The sequence below is a fragment of the Cololabis saira genome, chromosome 9, assembly GCF_033807715.1.
Source record: "Cololabis saira isolate AMF1-May2022 chromosome 9, fColSai1.1, whole genome shotgun sequence".
In the NCBI taxonomy this organism is placed as follows: domain Eukaryota; kingdom Metazoa; phylum Chordata; class Actinopteri; order Beloniformes; family Belonidae; genus Cololabis; species Cololabis saira.
Window position 1 is genome coordinate 24,042,089 of NC_084595.1, and position 20,392 is coordinate 24,062,480.

At 38.9% G+C, this 20,392-nt stretch overlaps 1 protein-coding gene across 2 annotated transcripts; it reads left to right on the top strand.

Annotated features, from left to right (window-relative positions):
• The first annotated feature begins 1,360 nt into the window (after window positions 1–1,360).
• rab11fip1a (RAB11 family interacting protein 1 (class I) a) lies at window positions 1,361–17,583 on the top strand. Of its 2 annotated transcripts, XM_061728881.1 has the most exons (6): window positions 1,361–1,978; window positions 8,460–8,896; window positions 9,021–9,939; window positions 12,852–14,567; window positions 15,441–15,546; window positions 16,094–17,583. In XM_061728881.1, the coding sequence occupies exons 1-6, from the start codon at window positions 1,629–1,631 to the stop codon at window positions 16,295–16,297; spliced, it is 3,732 nt and encodes a 1,243-aa protein (XP_061584865.1). In that variant the 5' UTR covers window positions 1,361–1,628; the 3' UTR covers window positions 16,298–17,583. The 2 variants fall into 2 exon arrangements, with proteins under 2 accessions (XP_061584865.1, XP_061584866.1); XM_061728882.1 differs by lacking the exon at window positions 12,852–14,567 and having other exon boundaries at window positions 16,094–17,579.
• Window positions 17,584–20,392: the final 2,809 nt, after the last annotated feature.

Consider the following 20,392-nt stretch of genomic DNA (forward strand, 5'->3'; position numbering starts at 1 on the left):
GTTTCTATTTACTTTCTTTAGCACTGACAGGGCTACTCTTTTACGATGATTTCAGAAAAGATATTGCAGAATTGATAGAATTGCTGCCCCCTGCTGGATAACACATAAACTTCAATCATATCCATGGATTTAAGGGGAAAAAAAGGGCTTAGAGTATTGAAAGTGAAATTAAAATAGCCTAATATCATTACGGGTTGGTGCTGATGATATTAAAATATTTTCGTCACATATTTAAGTCTACTTGACATGTATCATGTCCTTTATCAAAATGTAAACATGATTTTAGTAGACTAGAAAGTAGACTAGAAAGGCCTAAGACATACTTCTTTTCCATTGTTAATGAAATCATGTTCTACAAGTAACTACAGTAACTATGATATGGTTAACTGTTTCCAAGTTGCAGGATTTGAGGAAAATTATGCTTATTTACAAATAAGATGTGCTTTTTATCCTGATTTTATTTCCATTTTGTGTTTTCAATTAAAATGAAACAACCAAGCAAACAAAACAATTTTGATGATTAAGAAGGGGGTTACACTCTGCACATGTCTGCTTAATGTTAAATTGCAAATAATGTTCCAATCTTTTTCAGATGCTGAAACAGAACATGTCCATATTTGCATGTTTCATAATCCTATAGGAACAAAACAAAACTAATGAATAATCCCTGCATATGTGGTCATGATAAATATTTTACCCTCAACAACAACAACAATAATAATAATAATAATAATAATAATAATAATAATAATAATAATAATAATAATGCTAACTCACTTATATTAAAATGATGGCAAAAGAACAGCCTTTTTTAATGATTTCAGATGCTGTTGTGAATCCACATCTTTTTAAATGTTTCTTTTTTATTAGTGGGAAAATATATTGCAAATGTTTATTTTTATACGCTATTAAAGGCCCATGTGTTGTGTTTTTTATGTACGAGCGATTGTTTTTAAAGAAACTTTAAAATACTCTCTGGACACTGATTTCTCAAGCTTACAATCGGCACCACATAATTATTATTACTGGACTAATGTCATTATTAAATGTCTGCATTTATGATAATTAAGGCTGATTTATGGTTCCGCGTTACACCAACGCAGAGCCTACGGCGAAGGTTACGCAGCGACGCGCACCGTACGATGCGTCGATTTAACGCGGAACCATAAATTAGGCTTTAAAAGTTCAGCTGTCGCTTTCTGATAATACAAGGTAACGGTCTGGGACCTTTAACGCTCCCGTCTCTCCTATTGTCCAATCAGCGACGGGCTTTAGAGACTGACAGAACCACTAGCCAATCAGAGCACAGCTCTGTAGAGTATGGGCGGGGCCACACAACATCAGGGAAGTGTGCTGTGAGACGGTGACGGAAGCGCAGCGAGGAGTTGTGTTTATAAAGTCCTGCCCGGCAGCGACATACATACCGGTGTGATGTTCTGGTTTTGTTGTCTAAGACAGTGTTCGCGTTGAGTTTGTCAAGTCGAGTGTTATTAGAAACTCAGGCAGGCGTCGCTTTCGAAGAGACGGGTAGTATTACGACATAAAACCGAGCTTCCTGAACTCTAACAACGCTAAGCAGGACATTTCTGGTTCACATCTGGTTGAAAACTTAACAAGACTTTCCTGAGATGTCTCTGCAGGACCAGAGCCAGCAGTGGTATCCCACGAGTGTGCAGGTGACCGTGCACCAGGCTCGGAACCTCCGTGTCAAGGGCAAAGATGGCACCAACGACGCATATGCCATCATCCAGGTGGCCAAGGACAAGTTCTCCACCTCGGTGTCGGAGAAGTGCGTGGCCCCGGTGTGGAAGGAGGAGGCGTCGTTCCAGCTGCCGCTCTTCCACCCGGGGAACGCGGACCGCTGCACGCTCAACGTCATCGTCATGCACCGGGCTCAGGTGGGACTGGACAAGTTCCTGGGCCAGGCTGTCGTAAACCTGCTGCAGCTGCACGGCAACAAGTCTCGCAAAAAGACAGAGTAAGTCACCAAAGTTACAGCCTCGATTATGGTTCCGCGTTACATCGACGCAGAGCCTACGGTGTAGGTTACGCGGCGACGCGCGCCGTACGCCGTAGGCTCTGCGTTGATGTAACGCGGGACCATGAATCAACCTTTACAGCCGACCAAGTTTTAAGCTCAGCATTGCATTCTTTAGTTTTAAGTTAGTTAGTTAGTTAGTATTTATTTCGGCCAATCACAAGCATAAAAATCAACAAACAAAATAACAAACATCCACAGGTTTTTCCCTGGTCAACATTGTGATTATTTTGACCGAAAAGTTCTGGGCTTGAAGCATAAAGCTTATCTTGCCCACCTTTTAACATAATAGAATATACAAAAAGAACAAATGAAGTATCATGAGGTTACACAAAAATACTACTACTACTACTACTACTACTACTACTAATAATAATAATAATAATAATAATAATAATAATAATAATAATAGCTGTAATAATAGTAATGATAATAATAATAGCTCTGAAAACAGAAAGTGAAAAGATGCTAAAGAAACCGACAAAACCAATTTAGGTTGTCATTTCATCTCATGCATGTGTAAATTCTTCTTTGTTTGCTTATTGTGCTTCTATATATGTGTCTATTACCTTGGCTTTGAATAATATCCTGTATGCTTTTATTGAGTTTGCTAATTTAAGGTCGTTGTCTAATGAGTTCCACAGTTTTACTCCTAAAGCGGATAAACATCTGCCCTTTGTATTTGTTCTTACTGCTGTTGTGTTAAACATTGCTCTTCCCCTGAGGTCATGTTTGTCCTCTCTTGGCTTGAACAGTTCCTGCCTGCAGCCCGGAATAAATTATTATAAGCCTTATATATTATTACAGTGGTGTATTAAAGTGTATTGTTTTGAATTAAAAGTGGGTTTGTTGATGCAAGATAGTCAGCCAAGTTTATAATTCTAATTGCTTTTTTTGTAAAATATAGATGGGTCATTTAATTGTCATTAAATATTGCAGATTGAACCACTTGTTCAAACACATTTGCAAAATGTCCTCTTTATGTTTAGATATTTCATCTATATCCCAGATAAGTATCTGTGTTATATCATCCTAAATACAAACTGCAAACGTTCATGAAGAAAACAGGTTATTTAAAATAACTTTCATTCTTCTTTATTCTATTTACCACAGTATAAAAACAGTAGTTAAACAAACATTGTTTTGTTTTTTACTCCCACTTTTAATTAAGTTAGATTTATTTTTCTTGCATGATTGGAAGTCACATTGGAAGTCATGACTGCATTCTCTGGAAAAAAAAAAACAAACATTATTTTTCTTTCCTTCAGAGTGGTTGAGCCTAAATAAAAACTTAAGGGAACAGGTCCCTAACACTATTTTACTGTAACTGACTTTTCAAAGTTACTTTACAAAGTCACTAACAGTAATAGAGTAAAACTATATCCCAGTATAGCCTGCAGTTTGCAGTTAAGATATATTTGTTTTAGACACCTCCCTGACTGTCTTTAACAGGTATAACATTAGCCTTTTAACATGCAGGTTCCAAGGTGATTTGTATCATGTTGGAAAAAAAGAAACCTTTTATTCCAGTTGCTTGAAAAACCACAACTGGTGTGTTGTTGCTGATCTTGAATAAACGCATAAGCTGTTCCCAAAATATTACATGTATAAGTTTCCCGATTTTTCATTCATTTATATCATTTTTCCTCTGTTGACGGATTTCAGGTTGTTTAGGCTTAGTATTTACAAAACAATTATACAGAATTTAATAATTGAGCCATGTAATGCATCTGAATACCTGTACCGATGAGACACAGTGCAGCTGGAATAAGACAGAAAAGGAAATTAAGCATTTAAATGTGTGTGGGATGTTGATGTATTTACTGGTGCAAATTGCAAGCTGCTAAATAATGCTCCAAACAATGGGGACCATGGAAAATATAAAAGGCCTACAAGTTGAGAAAGGTGACGTTGTTCGTTTGAACTTTTGAACAACCCTTTACTAGATATGTCGGTGTAAAATGGTGTGACGCTACGCTGTCACTGGCAGCTTGAAGATAGAGGTGTATCGGGAGATTATCCTCTCGAACTGTGCTCTTGATAATCCCTTGCATTCCTTGGGGCTATTCTGTTGATCACAGTTTGTCTGCTCACACCCAGGTATGCGTCATATGAATCAGGATAACGTGTACTGTGACGTATCAAGGCGTGTAACAGAAATGAAAATAAAAACACCACTTTCACACTGAGCTGGGGTATCCACACCCTCTTATGTAAGATATGTTTTAGGAAGAAAAAATAGCTTAAAGTGTATACCTCACTGGTTACATCATCCCAACGAGGCCTTTTAAAGTAACCTTTGGAAAAACTGAGTTGGCTAGACGTGTGTAATCACTCAACTATTGGCTGCCTTGATATGATGCTGGATGATCTCATCCATGGGATTGTTGTACCATCATATCGAAAATGTTATCTTGTGTTTGCTCAGTTTGTTTTTACAGCTTCATGGCAAAGTTCATTTCTTGCTATTTCCTTTTCATGTCTGAGCTCCTTCGTTGCCCTTTCCCATCTTACTCCCACTGTCTCCTTCAAGATCTATCATGCATGCAGACAGACTATTGGGTATCACTTTTTTTGCCTTCAAGTGTGGGGTGTTAGATTGCTATCCTGCTTCCCTGATGTGCTGACACATTGTGTGACATTGAAAACTTTGTTTTTCCTGCTGAAAGAGATCCCTCCTGTTTTCTCTCTCTTGCAAAAACCGCTGTCAAAATGAGTTTCTATCTTTGAATATTAAGACGGCACAACTTTCGCAAGAAGTCAGTCACTTACAATTTACCACCAGTTATCAAACATTAATCCTAACAATACGATAATCAGACATTCGAAGTATACCTTCATTTTCAGTCCTGTTATGAAATAAGTAGTCTTCAAAGAATGTATGTATCGCCAAGTTTTTATTGTACCCTTTACTTGATTATATATTTGTATGTTTTATGTATCATATTAATGCATCCAGTTTTATGGAAAATTTAGATTGGACTATTCTGAATGATTCATTTTGAACACAAGTCGAGTTTAAGTGGGATCAAACACAAACAAACTTCCAATGTGATTAAGTGTTGTCATGGTAATAGTCTGACTCAGCACAAAAACACACCAGACTAATGACAACTACATGTGTTAGAGTTTAGTCAGCTATGATGGCTACTTATTGTACCCTTAACCTGTGACAGCTGTGCTACACTAGACTTTATATATTGTATTTTAGGGCCTGTGTGCCACCAGATCAGTTCCAGGTGGAGGAGAGCCAGTTCTCCAGAGCCAGGATCAAGTTCGGACACATGAGTCCCCCTAGTTTTTGTTTTAACAAAGAGCAGTCTAAAGTTTCCTAAACAATACCCAGTATGTAATAGAATTACCTTTAATGTATTCAACTTAAGCCTTCTTGTTGTGTACTTTGCATAATTTGGAATTAGATGTTATTACTTATTCTTAAAAAGCCTTGACATGCAATCAAATATAAGAGCCTGATGTGACAGTCTAATATTTTATTGAAACCAATCTGTAATGTGCCGTATAACAATTATTTTACTCGTCTAACGTTGTGTGGCTCACAGTCTAAACATGGGCTTTCTTGTTAATCATTACATATTACTGAGAAGTACCTGCCACAGTTAACTGAGGAAACCTGTCCTGCAGGATCAGTGAGCTCATGCATCAGAGGCACAGCTCTGTATTATATGCAAACAATACAGAACTGGAACACCTTGATGCCCTAATAATAACCCCATCAGTGCATTGTACCATTACAGCCATTTAAGTGCACACCCTTCTGTGGTTGTCCTAAAAAGCAACAAAGAACAGTCCCTTGAATTGCTTGAAAGTGTGATCAGCCTGTCTGTGTAGTTTGACTTGGTTAGTGATTGTTTGACTCTGCATTCCCAGTTTAGGGTGGGAGATGAGAAATGTTTGCGTTGGAACCATTAACATTATGACATTTGTTACATGACGTACTGAACGGCACCTTCTTGCACGCTTAAAGGTGTTTGAAGAATGTATGTTCATACCCAAGCATGTTTCCTGACTCTTATCCCCAGAAGAGTCTGTGAGGGTGTCTGCCAAAGAAAACCTCATATCAGCTGCACGGAACTGTCTGGTTGATCACACATCAAGTTTTGTACAACAATGCTTATCTGCAGGATATCGGGGTATGACTGTATCTCTTCCTAGAGTAGATTGAACTTTGATCAAACGAGAGTTTGTCCTAGGACTTTAAGTTCAAGTGAAAAAATTTCTAGTACCGGTACTCGTAACGGGAAAGGCCTGTTTTATTTTGCACTTCTGCTTCAACATAGTATAATTAATAGTGTATTTAATAGCAAAAAAACAACAACTTTGAAATATGAAGGCAGAACATTCTCATGTAAGGGCACTGTTTTTTTTTTTTTCTTTTGTGGGTTTTGTTTGTATGTTCGTGTGTGTTTTGTTTTGGTCGCCTTTAAATAGACCTCTCCAGAACACTCTTAACTTTCCCTTGCAGACAATAAGAGCTCATCCTGTACAGCAGGGAGGACATGTAGGGACCTAAACAAAGCTGGAATTGTCAGGCTTTATCTGCAGCTGCTGTGTCACTCAACAGGAACAGGAACTGCATTTACACAAGCTAATGACATGGATACGCAGATCTAATAGGATGTGTTATGCCAATACATTTGGGGATTTTATTTTATTATAATTTATCTTGCTTGTATCTTTAAAAGCATTTAAGCACACCTACATTGCTTTATACACAGCAGCATTGACACAAATGATTATATAAAGCTAATCCTTAATAATAAATCATGTGGGTTTTTTTGTTGTTTTTTTTTTTACCAATATTGTGAACCCCTAACCTATTCAAATCATAACTATTTATAGATCTTTTGAAATGCCAAAAATGTAAAATGTCAAACATTATTATTGCCCAACAAAGGACTTAAACAATGACAAAATTCTCTAAACGCTTTGTATTGCTAAAGAATTAGTCTGACACTGCATATTACAAGACCGCATTGGGATTTAATAGTTCTTTAATAATCTGATATAGTTCCAACTTTCATGTGAGTGGAAGCACGCTGTCAAAAACAATAAATTGTGGATCCTACCTCTGGTATCGTGATGCTAATACCTGGCAATAAAAATGGAAGCCCTACTCTTGAAGGATGTGCACTTTTCTGTATAGGAAAAAAAATCTGTTGTACCAAAAACCTTTTTGTATTTATTTTTTTTTATTAACAACAGAACAATCTTAAAAAATATGAATAAAATCCAGTCTTTGGGCTGATTTATTGAATTGATATATCTTTTCTGAAGAGGGAAAAAGCTCTTTGTTGTGTGGCAAGGTTATTCATTATCGTGAAAAGTGACTTCCTCATCACTGAATTTACTTTTAACTTGAGGAATAAGACGAATTTCCAAATTGGCAATATGCAGCTATACATTTACTGTAGAGTTGATAGCTGCAATTTCTCCTTGTCCTTTATCTGACCTGTAGCATCATGTCATCAATAGCTGTAAATTTACTTCTTTTTTTTTTCTTTCTTCATCTTTAGGTGTTTCATTAGGCCTGCGTCAAACAAACTTTCCGGCATCATGTTCTTTCCCAATGAAAATCTGACTCATAGCTGAGTCAATTTTATCCAATCATCCACAGTCTCCCTGGCCCACTGCAGATTAGTTTTCTTCCGTTTAGGTGTTAATCATAGTTTGGGTTTGGGCTTTCTGTATGTGAATCCCATTTCCTCAAGCCAATCTCTTAAAGTTCTGTCACTAACATTGACTTCTGTTTTTCATTTATTCTGTTGTTCATTCTCTGATTACAAGACCTATTGTTTTTGAGGTTTCTGCTCTGATGGGTTTTCCCCCCTTTGGTCTATTTCTATATTTCCATGTTAGAAATTAATTTTGTTTGCACATGCTCCACATTTAAGACGGACAAAAAAAAGCATGAAATCATTGGAAGTACCATGTGAATAGTCAGAATATTTCGGTGCAGATAGTAATGGTCGAGGATCCAGTGGGAGCAGGATTAAGAAAACAGTCCCAGGCAGGAATCTTCTGCATACCTCCACCAGGCAGTGGCATCAAAAGTTAATGATTTCTAACTTGTTCTCATCCACCACCTCTGTCTAAAATCTTCAACTGAAGTAGTTCTGTTAACAAACAAACCAAATCAACTCTACAAAGCACTACAGGATTATTTAGTTTCACTCTAAACTGTGTATTTACCTTTGGAGAAGTAATAATGCTCATCACAAAAATAATTTCCCCATTTTTTTATTTTTTTTTATTTCAGAAGCAAAGCATATGCCTTGAGACAAAGGTAGCACCTTAATCCGAAGGTGCTGTTTGTTGTTGCACTGTAATTGTTGTTGTTGCAATGTAAATTCCTGTGATTTTACCAGAAGGAAAGTGTGACTCATTCTTTCCATCATTTCAGGTGGTTCAAGCTAGTGGACAAGTCTGGAAAGGAGGACAAAGTGCGAGGGGAGGTGCTGCTAGATATCCACTTCATGAGGAACAACATGTCAGCAAGCATGTTTGACCTTTCAATGCAGGACAAACCGCGCTCTCGCATCTCCAAGCTAAAGGACAAAGTCCGTGGGAAGAAAAAGGATGGCTTCTCCGATTCTGTCTCGGCTATTGTCCCATCTGTCAGCCAGGTTCTCACAGACAGTGAGGAAGAAGCTGATGCACAGTCACTCAATCTCGCTCCTGGAGGAAAAAAGAAATCAAAGCTTAAATCCCTCTTTGCCCCCAAGAGCAACTTGCAGCGTAACATCTCGCAGTCCATGTCTACACTTGGGACACTTCCTGAAAAGAATTCATCTCTCAGCAGCAGCCGCTCATCTGGCCTCAATGCAGATTCCCCTGAAGGTAATGTAACCTTTACATCATGTCAACAGTTCCGGTTTTCATCTGCCCTATGGTGAAATTTAAATAAAGCTATTTTGCATTGTTTGTTCATTGACCTCATGCTTTCCTGTCTCTTCTCCCACAGTTAAAAAGAAATTCAAATTTCTGGGACACAAGCGAACAGGCAGCTCTGACAGTAAAATGTCTCTAGGTGCTTTCTCCCTACTCGGTCGCTCCAAGCAGAGCAACAGTGATGCAAATAATCTCTGCATAAATGGAAGCCATGTGTACGCTGAGGAAGCAGACACCAAGAATGGATCCACGCATAGTCTGAACAGCTCAGGCCAAGGCTCAATGGAGGATGTCCGCAAACACACCTCTGATGCCTCGGCAGATTCCTTTAAAAGCATACCAGTCCCCTCATACAGGCCAGAATCAACAGATAAACTTTCAATGGAGCAACAGCGCCATCAAGAGGAGGAGCAAAGAAGGCAGGCGGACGAAAAGCGCACTGCTGAAGCAAGAAGGTTGGAAGAAGAAGAGAGACACAGAGCAGAGGCCAAGAGGCTGCAGGAGGAAGACCAGCGCAGGCAACAAGAGGACCAAGAGAGGAGGAGACGCTTACTCGAGGATGAAGCAAGGAAGAAGAAACAGGAGGAGGAGGAGCTGAGAAAGCAAGAAGACGAGTGCAGGATGCAGGAAGCAGCTGAAAATCAAAGGCTTGAAGAGGAGCGTCAAAGAGTCGAGGAGCAGAAGCGTCAAGAGGAGGCCTCCATGAGCGAGAGGCTGTCCTCTCTGTTTGGAATGATCAGAAAGAAGGAAGAGAAAAAGGAGGAGGTACTACAACAAACTACAGAGGAACAGCTACCCACCCCGGCCCCTTCCAGTGACCAGCCTGTATCCCACTCGACAAACCCGTTTGAAGACGTTCCCCTCAGCTCAGATCCCCCGATCGCCAGTAATGAAAGTCCAGCCGATCAGCAGAAACTCAGCCGCAACCCGCAGACGCCTGCTGCCACGTTCTTCCTCAACCGCACAGCTAAGGTGTCTGCAGTCAAACCCAGGTAGGACTTCTTCTCTGTCTGTGCCACTGACTACACTAAATGTTTACATTTAGTAGACACATTTATCCAAAGCATCTTGAAAGTGAGGAACAAGATTCAAGTTAAAAAATAAAAATGAAATATCCATTAAGCACTTAATCTTTTTGAAAGACAGAGTGTAAGTGGACTGGGTACATAAGTGTGCATTAGTCATGTTAAAAGTACAAGGTGAGGAGGTGTTCTCTGAAAGGTTTCAGGGAGCTGTGCTCACTGATGACGGTGCATTAAAAAACTAAAATAACTTAACTGTAAACTTGCTGTATAAATCCATGTTCTGTACCCTCTTCATCCTGTTCACTGACAGGTATAAGGAGCTAAGGTGCTTTATTTGTCATTGGGCCAGCGTCCCGACACAACGACATACGATTCCAGTACAGTCCATCCAAAGACAACAAGAAAAAAAACAAAAACGAACAACATAGGACATGTAGACAGTTGCCTGAGGCTGCAGCCACGGTCCACGCTGCCCTTTTCATCAGCTGAGAAAAAGGATGACACTAGGAAAGAGGAGGTGGAAAAAACACATTTTCACGTTGCGTAAAAACACAGTATGATGGTGCAAAAAAACACCTCAGCACAAAAAAGTGGGGGGGGGTTGTGGCAAGGCCAAATGGAAATTACAAAGTTTGTAAAGTGAAGAGAAAATCCGAAGTGCTCAGGGAATTGTTCAGAAAAAATCTTGAAGGTGCTCTTTGGTATTGGGGAAAAAAACAATATCTAGTCAAAAAAGGGAGTCCAAGGCACTCTTCTTGTGGAAAGATATTAAAAAGCCTTTATTGAAACATGGCTAATTAGTTTAAAAACATGGGAGCAGAGACCCACGCGTTTCGGCGCAAGCCTTCTTCAGGGTACTGCTCAAACAGGAATTCCTAATGATATACACCTGCCCTGCACAGGTTGGAAGTCACATGACCCATTTCCCAGGTAAACATTACATGCAAGGGCCACTAGATGGCCATACAGGTGTCACAAGCCAGTGAATGGCCAAGTAGAGGGGAAAAAAAACATACAAACAAAAGAAGATACATAAAGAGCCAGTAAGTGGCAGCAGGCTTAGATAAGGACAGCTACCAATACTAGAAAACCACTTATAAACTGAGAAGTCATTACAAATAAGGACTAACAAAGACTTACAAAGTTTGTACTTTGGTCAGACAGACTCCAGTAATTTTCCGTACGCCTTAAAGTTTCTCTGGTTCATCTCAATGGCAACTCCAAAAACCCAAATTTGTGGTCGCTTTCTGCTAACCTGAGTTTCCAACTTCTCCAAGGTCTTTTCCATCCCGCCGATGAGTTCGTAAACCGCAGCTAGGCCGCGATTCTGTTCGAGAATCGCACCCAGTTTGCGAGTTTGTTCACACAGCGTCTCAGTCCGGGTATTGACAGGAAGCTGTTGAAGCTCATTCCTGTTGTCAAAGGGTGAAAGATGGGATATATTCTGGATAGGTCACGTCTGTTGCAGGGCCTCACAGGTGCTCATGCACACTGGCTCGTACAAACAATTCTGCATCACTAATCAACCAACCATGCACAGGGAGAACATTTGAACGTTGTGCATAAAGGCCCCATTCTAGGTTTGAGCAAGGCACCTTCCTGCTGTGATGTAACGCTGCTTACCACCACACCACCATGTTTCACTACTCTGCACCATTATGTCCTAACATCATTGTTGAATCGTTGTCAGTCAGTAGTGATCTTGCTTGACTGACATTTGAAAACTCTCTTTCATAGCAAATAAAACTACACGTACATTGCCATTTCAATACAAATAATTGTATTTAACTGAAGGAGAGCGATTTACACTAGCTGCAAAGGAAAGGGGGTTGATCCTCTCATACTTGGATGTCTAAACTCAAGGAAAGAAAAACCAACCACCATATTATTTAATAAACTAAAACGCTTTCTGGTTATTTGGTTTTACTATACACAATGTCTGTCAACACGGATATTTTCAGCCTCCTCAATTGTTTTTAGTCACAGTGCCTTAACCTGCAAGACTTTCTTGAATTTCCTCAACTTTGCATTCCATCTTAAGGTTGATGGACCGGCTGGACCGGTTTGGTCTGAGAACAGATTAGAATCTAGGCGTGGCCTGTGTTTCTGAAGATGTTGTGGACTGAATTGAGTTCAGAGGTAGTGACTGAGCTGCGTTGTCTGTCTCTGTGTGGCTGTGCAGACCGACTGGATTTGATTATTTTTTTCTAAATTCTTTGTTTGGATTTTTTTGTAATTTTATGTGTACTTGACTGGAATGGACTGTATAATTGAGTCATAATGGTAAGACTGTGGTAAGACTGTGCTTGTTACAGTAGTCTTTGTTTTCTAAATTAAATTGATATAGACTGCAGTTAGCACTTAGAAGATGGTGTTCCTATTGATTACCTGGGATCTATGTTCTTTGTTCTTTTTTAACAATCTAAGTGTTTCGATTATGTTATAAGATTATTTACTGTGGTGCAGAGTCATATCTGAGTCAGTTATAAACAGAAACAATTATTAGAAAGACATGTGAATGTCAGGTGTTTGTCTGTTGGATGGCCTCAGTCATACGGTATAACAGTAGATCACTTTATTTTCAGTGGAAATCCATTTTTATAGCAAAGCTATATCATTTTTGTCAGTGATCACTGATTCTGTGCTTTCTTCATACAATTCAGAAAGTGTATTGATATAAGGGTCAGATGAAGGGAGGTTGTAGAGATTTAGTAGTGATATTACCAACTGTTTGACATGTTATATATGCTGCTTAATTCATTACCGTAATATAGTGTTAATCATTAAAGACAATAACATGAATTGGTGATGGGTGTTACAGTGGTGAAAGTGACTTTGGTCACACTGACCTTTAGGCCTTTGTTTTTACTCCTTGGCAGACTGCCTCAAACTTCAGAGTCTGAACCCGCTGAATCTCATGCTGGTAGTCAGCGTTGTCCTTCCCCAACCATCTCTGAGTCTATCCACTCTAGTGCTCCATCTGAGTCCCCTGATACTTTCTCCAACCTACACTCATCATTGGCTCCTTCAAACATTCGCCGAAGTTTGTCGAGTTCCTCTCGTGGCAGTACAGAGAATTTGTCTTCTGTGGGAGCTGGAGGATCTTCACCCACCATGGCACATCAGAAGAGAAGAGCCCCCCTTCCACCTTCATCTGCTGAGCGTCCAGGGACCCCAACTGGAGGATATCAGGTCACTGATGGAGAGCTCAAAAACCCTGCAGATGGAACACAAAAAGGAAAAAAGTTATCTCTACCACTTCCTGATTATGAAACCCTCTTTCCTCAGAAGAGGCATGGGGTGCAGGCTCACAGTAAATGGGAACATATAATTGCTGAAGTCAATCAAAGACACAGGGACACTACACCTGAACTTTTGGGTCCTGAGGTCAGTGTGGACGGCCCGGCAGAGCATGAACTGGATACTAGGTCTAGCGTATTACAGGAAAACCCTGCGACGAGAAAATATCAGGAGACTAAACCTGCATCATCAAAAAAAGCACTGGCCCCTGCTCCCCCTAAACCAGTATCTTCTCAAAAACAAAGCCAGAACACAGCCGCCCATTCTGTTATAGGGCCTAATCCATCAGCAATCCTCTCAAAAGGAAAAACTGACCCCTCAATCAACAGGATGTCCATCCACGGAGATGGGAAGATGGTGCATCCTTCACCTGCAGCAACATCGGCACCAACACAAACCAGCCAGATTACAATTGATAGAAGTCCATTGGATGATCAAAGGACAATGCAAGCCACCTCAAACAAGGAAGTCCCCACAGCTAAACCCAGACAAAGACTTAGTGGAATACAGGAAGCTCAGAAAAATGAATCTGCTTTAAAAAGTAATGCCCAGACACTGTCCAGTGTGAGCAGTGTGGATAAAAATGAAGATAAAAGCTTCACAAAGTTTGGTCCATCTCCCAGTAGCAAGGTTCTTTCCACAAACCCACGGGATCTGGGGAGGCAGAACCAAGAAGCAGATGGCCTTTTTACTGGTAATTTGCAGAAAGAGCAGAAACCTGATGATTATGGAATGACGAAGGACGATCTTGATAAAATCTTCAGTGACGAAAAACCAGCTGGTTCCTTTGCTCGTTCGAATAGCAGCAGTTTCAAGAAACGGAGCGACTACAGGAAAAAAGACAACAATTCAGAGGAAGTTAGTCCCACTTTTCAAAGAAGAAATTCACAAAGAGGAAAAAAGACTTTTCCATCCCCAATTTCCTCAGATAATAAGATTTTCACATCTCAGCAAGAACCAGCATATAAAGAGAAAACATCCTTACCCACAACCGATCAAGGCTTCTCTGTTAGAGATGTCACCAACGCGTCTGTCACATTACAGCCTCATGCCGCTGTGAAAACTCAAAACAGATTTCCTGCAGGAGAGGATCCATTTGGAGTTGGACATTTACATGTGTCTTCAGCTTTGGCTTCCCCTGAGCCCCTCCATATAGTGATGGAGGAACCACCATCTCAGGCAGGAAATGTGTCTGGAGGAAAGACACCTTTGAGAGCATGGGTCTCCCCCTCAGAAGGTCAGCCCGTCAGTTCTCAGAATAGCAATGGAGGTGGGCTAGCCTCAACTCCACGCAGGTGAGATTGAACAGGCTACTTAGTACGTTTGTATTTTTGGACTTCTTGTCCTGGTTCACATGTGATCATGCTTCTTTTAACATGGTGGTGTTGAAGTCACATAAGTGGTTATTTATTACTGGGTGTTACTGTTGTATTGGGCTCTTAGCAACTGTCCTTATTCTGCATTTATTTCTGAATATGTCACTGAAATCATATGGGTTTGTTTAAAGAGACCATATTATGCTTGTTTTTAAATACTGTACCTGATTCCATTTGTTGTATCTGCTAAAATATGGTTACATATTTTCATTTTCAAAAATAACACAATTTCCTCACACCGTACTTTTGCTTTAGCATTTCTTTCCACTCTGTCTAAAAAAACTAATTTTAGCTCCTGTTCCTTTAAGACCTCTATCCCAGAAGGTCCAGTCTGTTTACTGACTGCCGATGGGTCTGAAAGGCTGGAATGCGAGTCAACCGCTCATTCTTGACGTGTGCCAAAGTTGCTGCTGAGCAAGAAATGTGCAGATATGTCACAGGTTGATGTTGATGATTCATTTAAGAAAAAACAGTTCTTGGACTAAAGAACGAGGTCTTTCAGGCAGCTCTCTGACAAGCTCTCTGTGGGTTTCTGCTGATGTGGACTTTTTATTTATTTTTTTTATTTTTTTTTTACTTTGCAGATATTTGATACACAAAAAACAAGGGGGAAAAACACTTTGAAGAAAATTGGAAAATGCAAAAAGCATAATATGTCCTCTTGGTTTTTTTGGCTTTTAATGTTTGTCAATTACCTTAAATATTTCTCAATGTCACAACTTGGTATATTTTGTGAATGGAAAGGTTGTTCTTGGGGCTTCATAATAATAATAATGTCAACGCTGTTTATAGGCCACATCCTGTGAAGCCCATGAGTGCGACTGAGAGCCAGCATCCCAGCAACACCCCTGCTGCGAAGGAGATAAAGGTGCGAGACAGCACACCTGGGATAACCAAGGTAATTCATACTAGTATAAATCAGTTACAGCAGCTTAGTTGCAGGAGGAATTCTAAGTTGGATGAGATAGCATCTCTTTTCACTCTTTAACATCTGAACAGTGATTATTTTCCAGAGGTTCTTTTATTGAGCCCCACGATTTTTAATTTAGATATATAATTGCATGTAAAAATAACCATTATTGTCTTCAAAGTGAATGCTTTTATGCCTTTTATGGGCTGAAAGTATTCCAATGGGGTTACTAAAAGCCGCCTTGAGTTGCTTTGAAATTTGGAAGATCGAGTTTTGCTCAATCTTTATAGACGGATTAAAACTCCATTAGCTTTAAAGACTTAGATGTGTGGCTGAAAAAAAAAAACTGGAATCAAGACATTGTGATGTTAAATCATGAACATGTTTTAAAAACTGCACATATGATATGCATGCAACCCTAAATCTGAAAAAGTGTCCATGTGATCTCTTTAGAGTTTAATATGTATCATAACAACTACGGTATTTAATGTGTGTAGAATGCTTATATGTATTCACCTCCGTTTATTCCTGCCAGTTCGTAGACTCGACGGGGAGTGGTCCTTACAGCCAGCTGACACAAGAAGAGCTGATCACGCTGGTGGTGAAGCAGCAAACAGACCTGTCTAGGAAGGACGCCAAGATTGTTGAGCTTGAAGAATACATAGACAATCTACTGGTGCGTGTCATAGATGAGAAACCTGCTATTCTGCAAGCCCTCAACCTTGCCAAGCCAGTGTGAGGGAACGTTTACTGGAGGCAGAGAGCCCCTCTCAAGGGCTCACTTAGGTCTCGCCTGTGTATTCACTGTCTCCTGAGAGGAAATACTACTGTCAACGGTTTGGAGTACATGCACTTTTTGTTTCAGAGTCAAAAAGTTTGAGAATGCTGGAAAAATGTCTCTGAATTAAGGATGTTAAATGATTTAAAAAAAAAAAAAAGAAGTGATCAATCTTTATATATGCAAATGAATGTATTTGGCTTGACACTAAGGTACTGCAGTTTAGTACAAAACACTTTGCCTACTTATATATATTAAGAATGTTAACTTGTATGCCATACTTGATCATCTCTATTGAACTTTATTTAAAAATCCTTAACATACAGAAAGGACTTTTTTTTTGTCATCACTGCCTGATTAATCATCTAACCTCAAACAGCTTTTTCCCGTCTGTGTTTGTCACTTTACACCACTAAAGCCTCCGTTTCTATTGTCTTTTATTGTCCTTTTGATAATCAGTTTCTTCTTTCCTGTCTCTCTAAGCAGTTAACATAAATGTTCCTTCTGTACTCACCACAGGAAGGTCACTGTCATTCAGTCTTTTCTAAGATAATGTTCCCCTTTTTTCTGCAAGAACCTGTTATTTCTGAAAACCAGCAGTGACTAAAAGCAAGCAGCTATTCCTCTATGCATTGAACAGAGTTTCAGTTATATAGTAGTTGCCTTAGATTATTCCTTCACGTGGTGATGTAGCCTCTGCACATAACGAAGCAATAGTACACAATCCAGCTCTTCTACTATTGATGCAAGAATTTGATCACTGTGATGTGTTGCAAAATGTATGGAATGAAAACCAGGTGTAATCAACTGCTTGTCATGAAAGAAACCTTAATAATCAAACTTGTTTATGTATTTGTACTTTAATGAATGCCTTTGAAAACAAACGGGTTGATATCTTGGCTGAGGTAAAAGCAATGTTCCTCTTCAGAACCTACAGAACTGTGCCTTCAAACTGCGTGTCATGACATTTAAGAAAAGATTACTAAGAAGAGAATTACCAGCTCTTCTTTTCCTGCAGTGAGGGTTGAATGAATGTAGACTGATCTATCAAGTGTTTGGAAATAACACTACAGCTGATGTAAATGTCTGAGAGATGTGATGTGCAAGAGTTTGGTTTTAATTGAAATAAAGTTATAGCTATGCACCAGGTTGATTTTATCTTAAATTATTTACTTATTCAATAGTATGAAAGATATATTTCATTTATCTGAATAAAATATATATCCAAATGCTGTAAATTGTCTCATTCTCTTAAAATGGGGAGAAAAAAGGCCACACAATAAATCCACAACTATGTAATTTAATACCTAGAAAAGAAAGTTGCTGAAATAATAGTAATGCAGGAAATAACACACAGGTGCATGATGGGCTTTACACTGGATACACTTTTAATTTCTTTATTGTATCAATAAATCCTTCAGCAGCTGTATTTCAGTTGTCAAATGCAATTGTTATTAGAAATGTGATGCAATGGCAGAGGAACTTCTTATTATCGCCTTTAGTTTAATAATGTCCTAAGTTGCTCCCGGTTGTCAGGCCAGCGCCGTTGTATGGCAGCTCCGCCGACAACCGGTGTGTGGGTGAATGTCTACAGTGTAAAGTGCTTTGGGGCTGTAGGAGTACAGCTGGAAAGCGCTATACAAGTGTAAGAGCCATTTACCATTTACATAAATTAGGCAGGAAGGCTTTCTCTATAGGCTTGGATAGGCTCCAGCTGACCCCCGTGACCCTGTACAATGGAACTGCAAAACTGTATTTGTAACATGGCTGTCTTAAAAAAAGAAATATATATATATATATTTAAATCAATAAAAAATTATTAAAAAAGGAAAATAATGAATGCAAACACCAGAAGAAAGATTTTTAAAATCAAATGGCCCCCATCAAAGTTTTATAGATTATTTGGGTATTTTATTTAGGTATTTTACGTGAAAAGATGAATTACAGCAATGTTTACAACACACTTTATAAAGCCCTTGGTGGCTCTAGAGAGAGCTGAGCAAAGTCAATTAAATGGCTTGTGGCGTCACCAGAGTTATTGTCAACTGGGCACACATTTGAAAATGAAACATAAATCAATAAATACCTAGGAATAATAAATAATTAGGAGTTCCCATACATCTTCCAGAGAGCAATTGACTGTTGAAAATACAAAAATGATCACAGGTAAAAAGATGATAAAAGTTGGCTCAGCAGTACATTTTTAGACAGAGTTAAAGATGCTGGTTGAACGTTTACATGCAGGCCATAATCCACTGAAGTGTTTTTATTTTCTCCTACAGATTATGGTAGTACTTGTGTACAGTTTAGCACAGCTTCCTATTTAACATGTAAACATAGAAGTGGTTACTCCCAGTGTCCCAGAGCGTCTTGCACGACGGTCTAAGTGGTTCCACATTTATAACAGTTCATGAAAAATACAAGATATGTTGAAAGACAACTTGAAAAACAACCAATGGAAAAGAAGTTAGACGTTCATAGCAATCCTTATTGTCTGTCTTTTGACCTAAAATTGAACATATCAAATGACAAAAAAAACAAAAAACAAAAAGAAAACATTTTATCACACTTTTATAACATTTTTTTAACCAGTTATAACCACTTGATATAGCGATACCACATCTAACCACAAGGAGGCATATAGATCTGCCGTGTTAACAAAAGAGTAAATTGCAATATGTTGTGGTGATATTATAAACCACATGTCTTATAATATCACCTGTCCCACTACAGCGGAAATCTGTTGTATCTTGTACCTGGTGCTAACGCATGAACTTTTCTTGGGATATGCTGTCCCCACATGGAGAGAAGTGGTGCTGCTGCTTTATTAAGAGGGAAAAGAGAGATCTTAGACATTCAGATCAAATATCAGCCACTGTTCCAGTAGAAATACATAACAAAATCCAAATAGATGTTCATTCCCATTAAATATTTTGAGATTAGAGGATGTCTTAAAAAAAAAAACATCTGGTCACCAGTAAGAAAACATTCAGAATTTGCACCAAAGTAAAATATTTTGTTCTTTATTTCCCCACAGGCTATTTGTACATGTGTACTAAACATTATAGCCCATATTTTATCTGCATTGTTAGTAAGGAAATTAGACCAACTCAGGATGTTTTTTTTTTACTAGAACCAGGCTTAGCAGTTACCCAAGAGCAACATAAAGCTGTGGTAATGGGAAAGAGTCAAGTAGCCTCACAAGTACCCTGCTTCCAATTGCCTATTATCAAAATCTGAAAATGTGATGGAAAAAAAATCACTAAACAGTAGTATAAAGACCACATTTTTCCCTCTTGTGCAAAAAATACCTTCACACAAAGCAGCATTGTCTCATTTCAAATAACACAAATTTAACAATTTAACAATTTTCTCTTTTATGGCAGTAATGTGGGATGCTGTAACCTTACACAGGGTTGGCAGATACTCATGGAAAACCAGTTTTCAACTCAAGATCAACACTAAAACTGCAGCTGAAAGATCTCTTGGCAGTTACTGTTCTTCCCCTCTGCTTTATCGCATGTCAGCCAGATTGTGGTGGATGGGTGACTGTGTTAGTAACGCAAACACCAGTGTTTACAGAGTGAAAAAGCATGATTGTTTCTTGAGTGTGATGCTTAAAAACAGAGTTCTTTTTTAAAGGTATTGGTAAACAAAAGCAGATGTTTGACACTAGGCTATTTAAGCCATGTGCAAAAGTGAGTCACCCTTTAGTTAACCTGTGTTTTATTTTACTGTTTCTTTTTCATTATTATCATTACTATTTCAATCAAACCATAATGAAAACTGATCAGGATGGATCTTAGTATTAGCTAAATACAGCCTCAGATGAAAAACAATATGACTTTTTTTTCAGTACGCAATTATTTATCTAACATAAACAACACCAAAAAATTAAAAACAATCCTGTGGGCAACACTAAGTACCCCCATGATTCAATAGCTCGGAGATCCACCTCTAGCAGTAACAACTATTCAGTTCAAGTAATTACGGTCTCTGAATGTGGGTTGTTTCCAGAATTAGACAAATATACTTTACTCTGGCACAAAGAAAGCC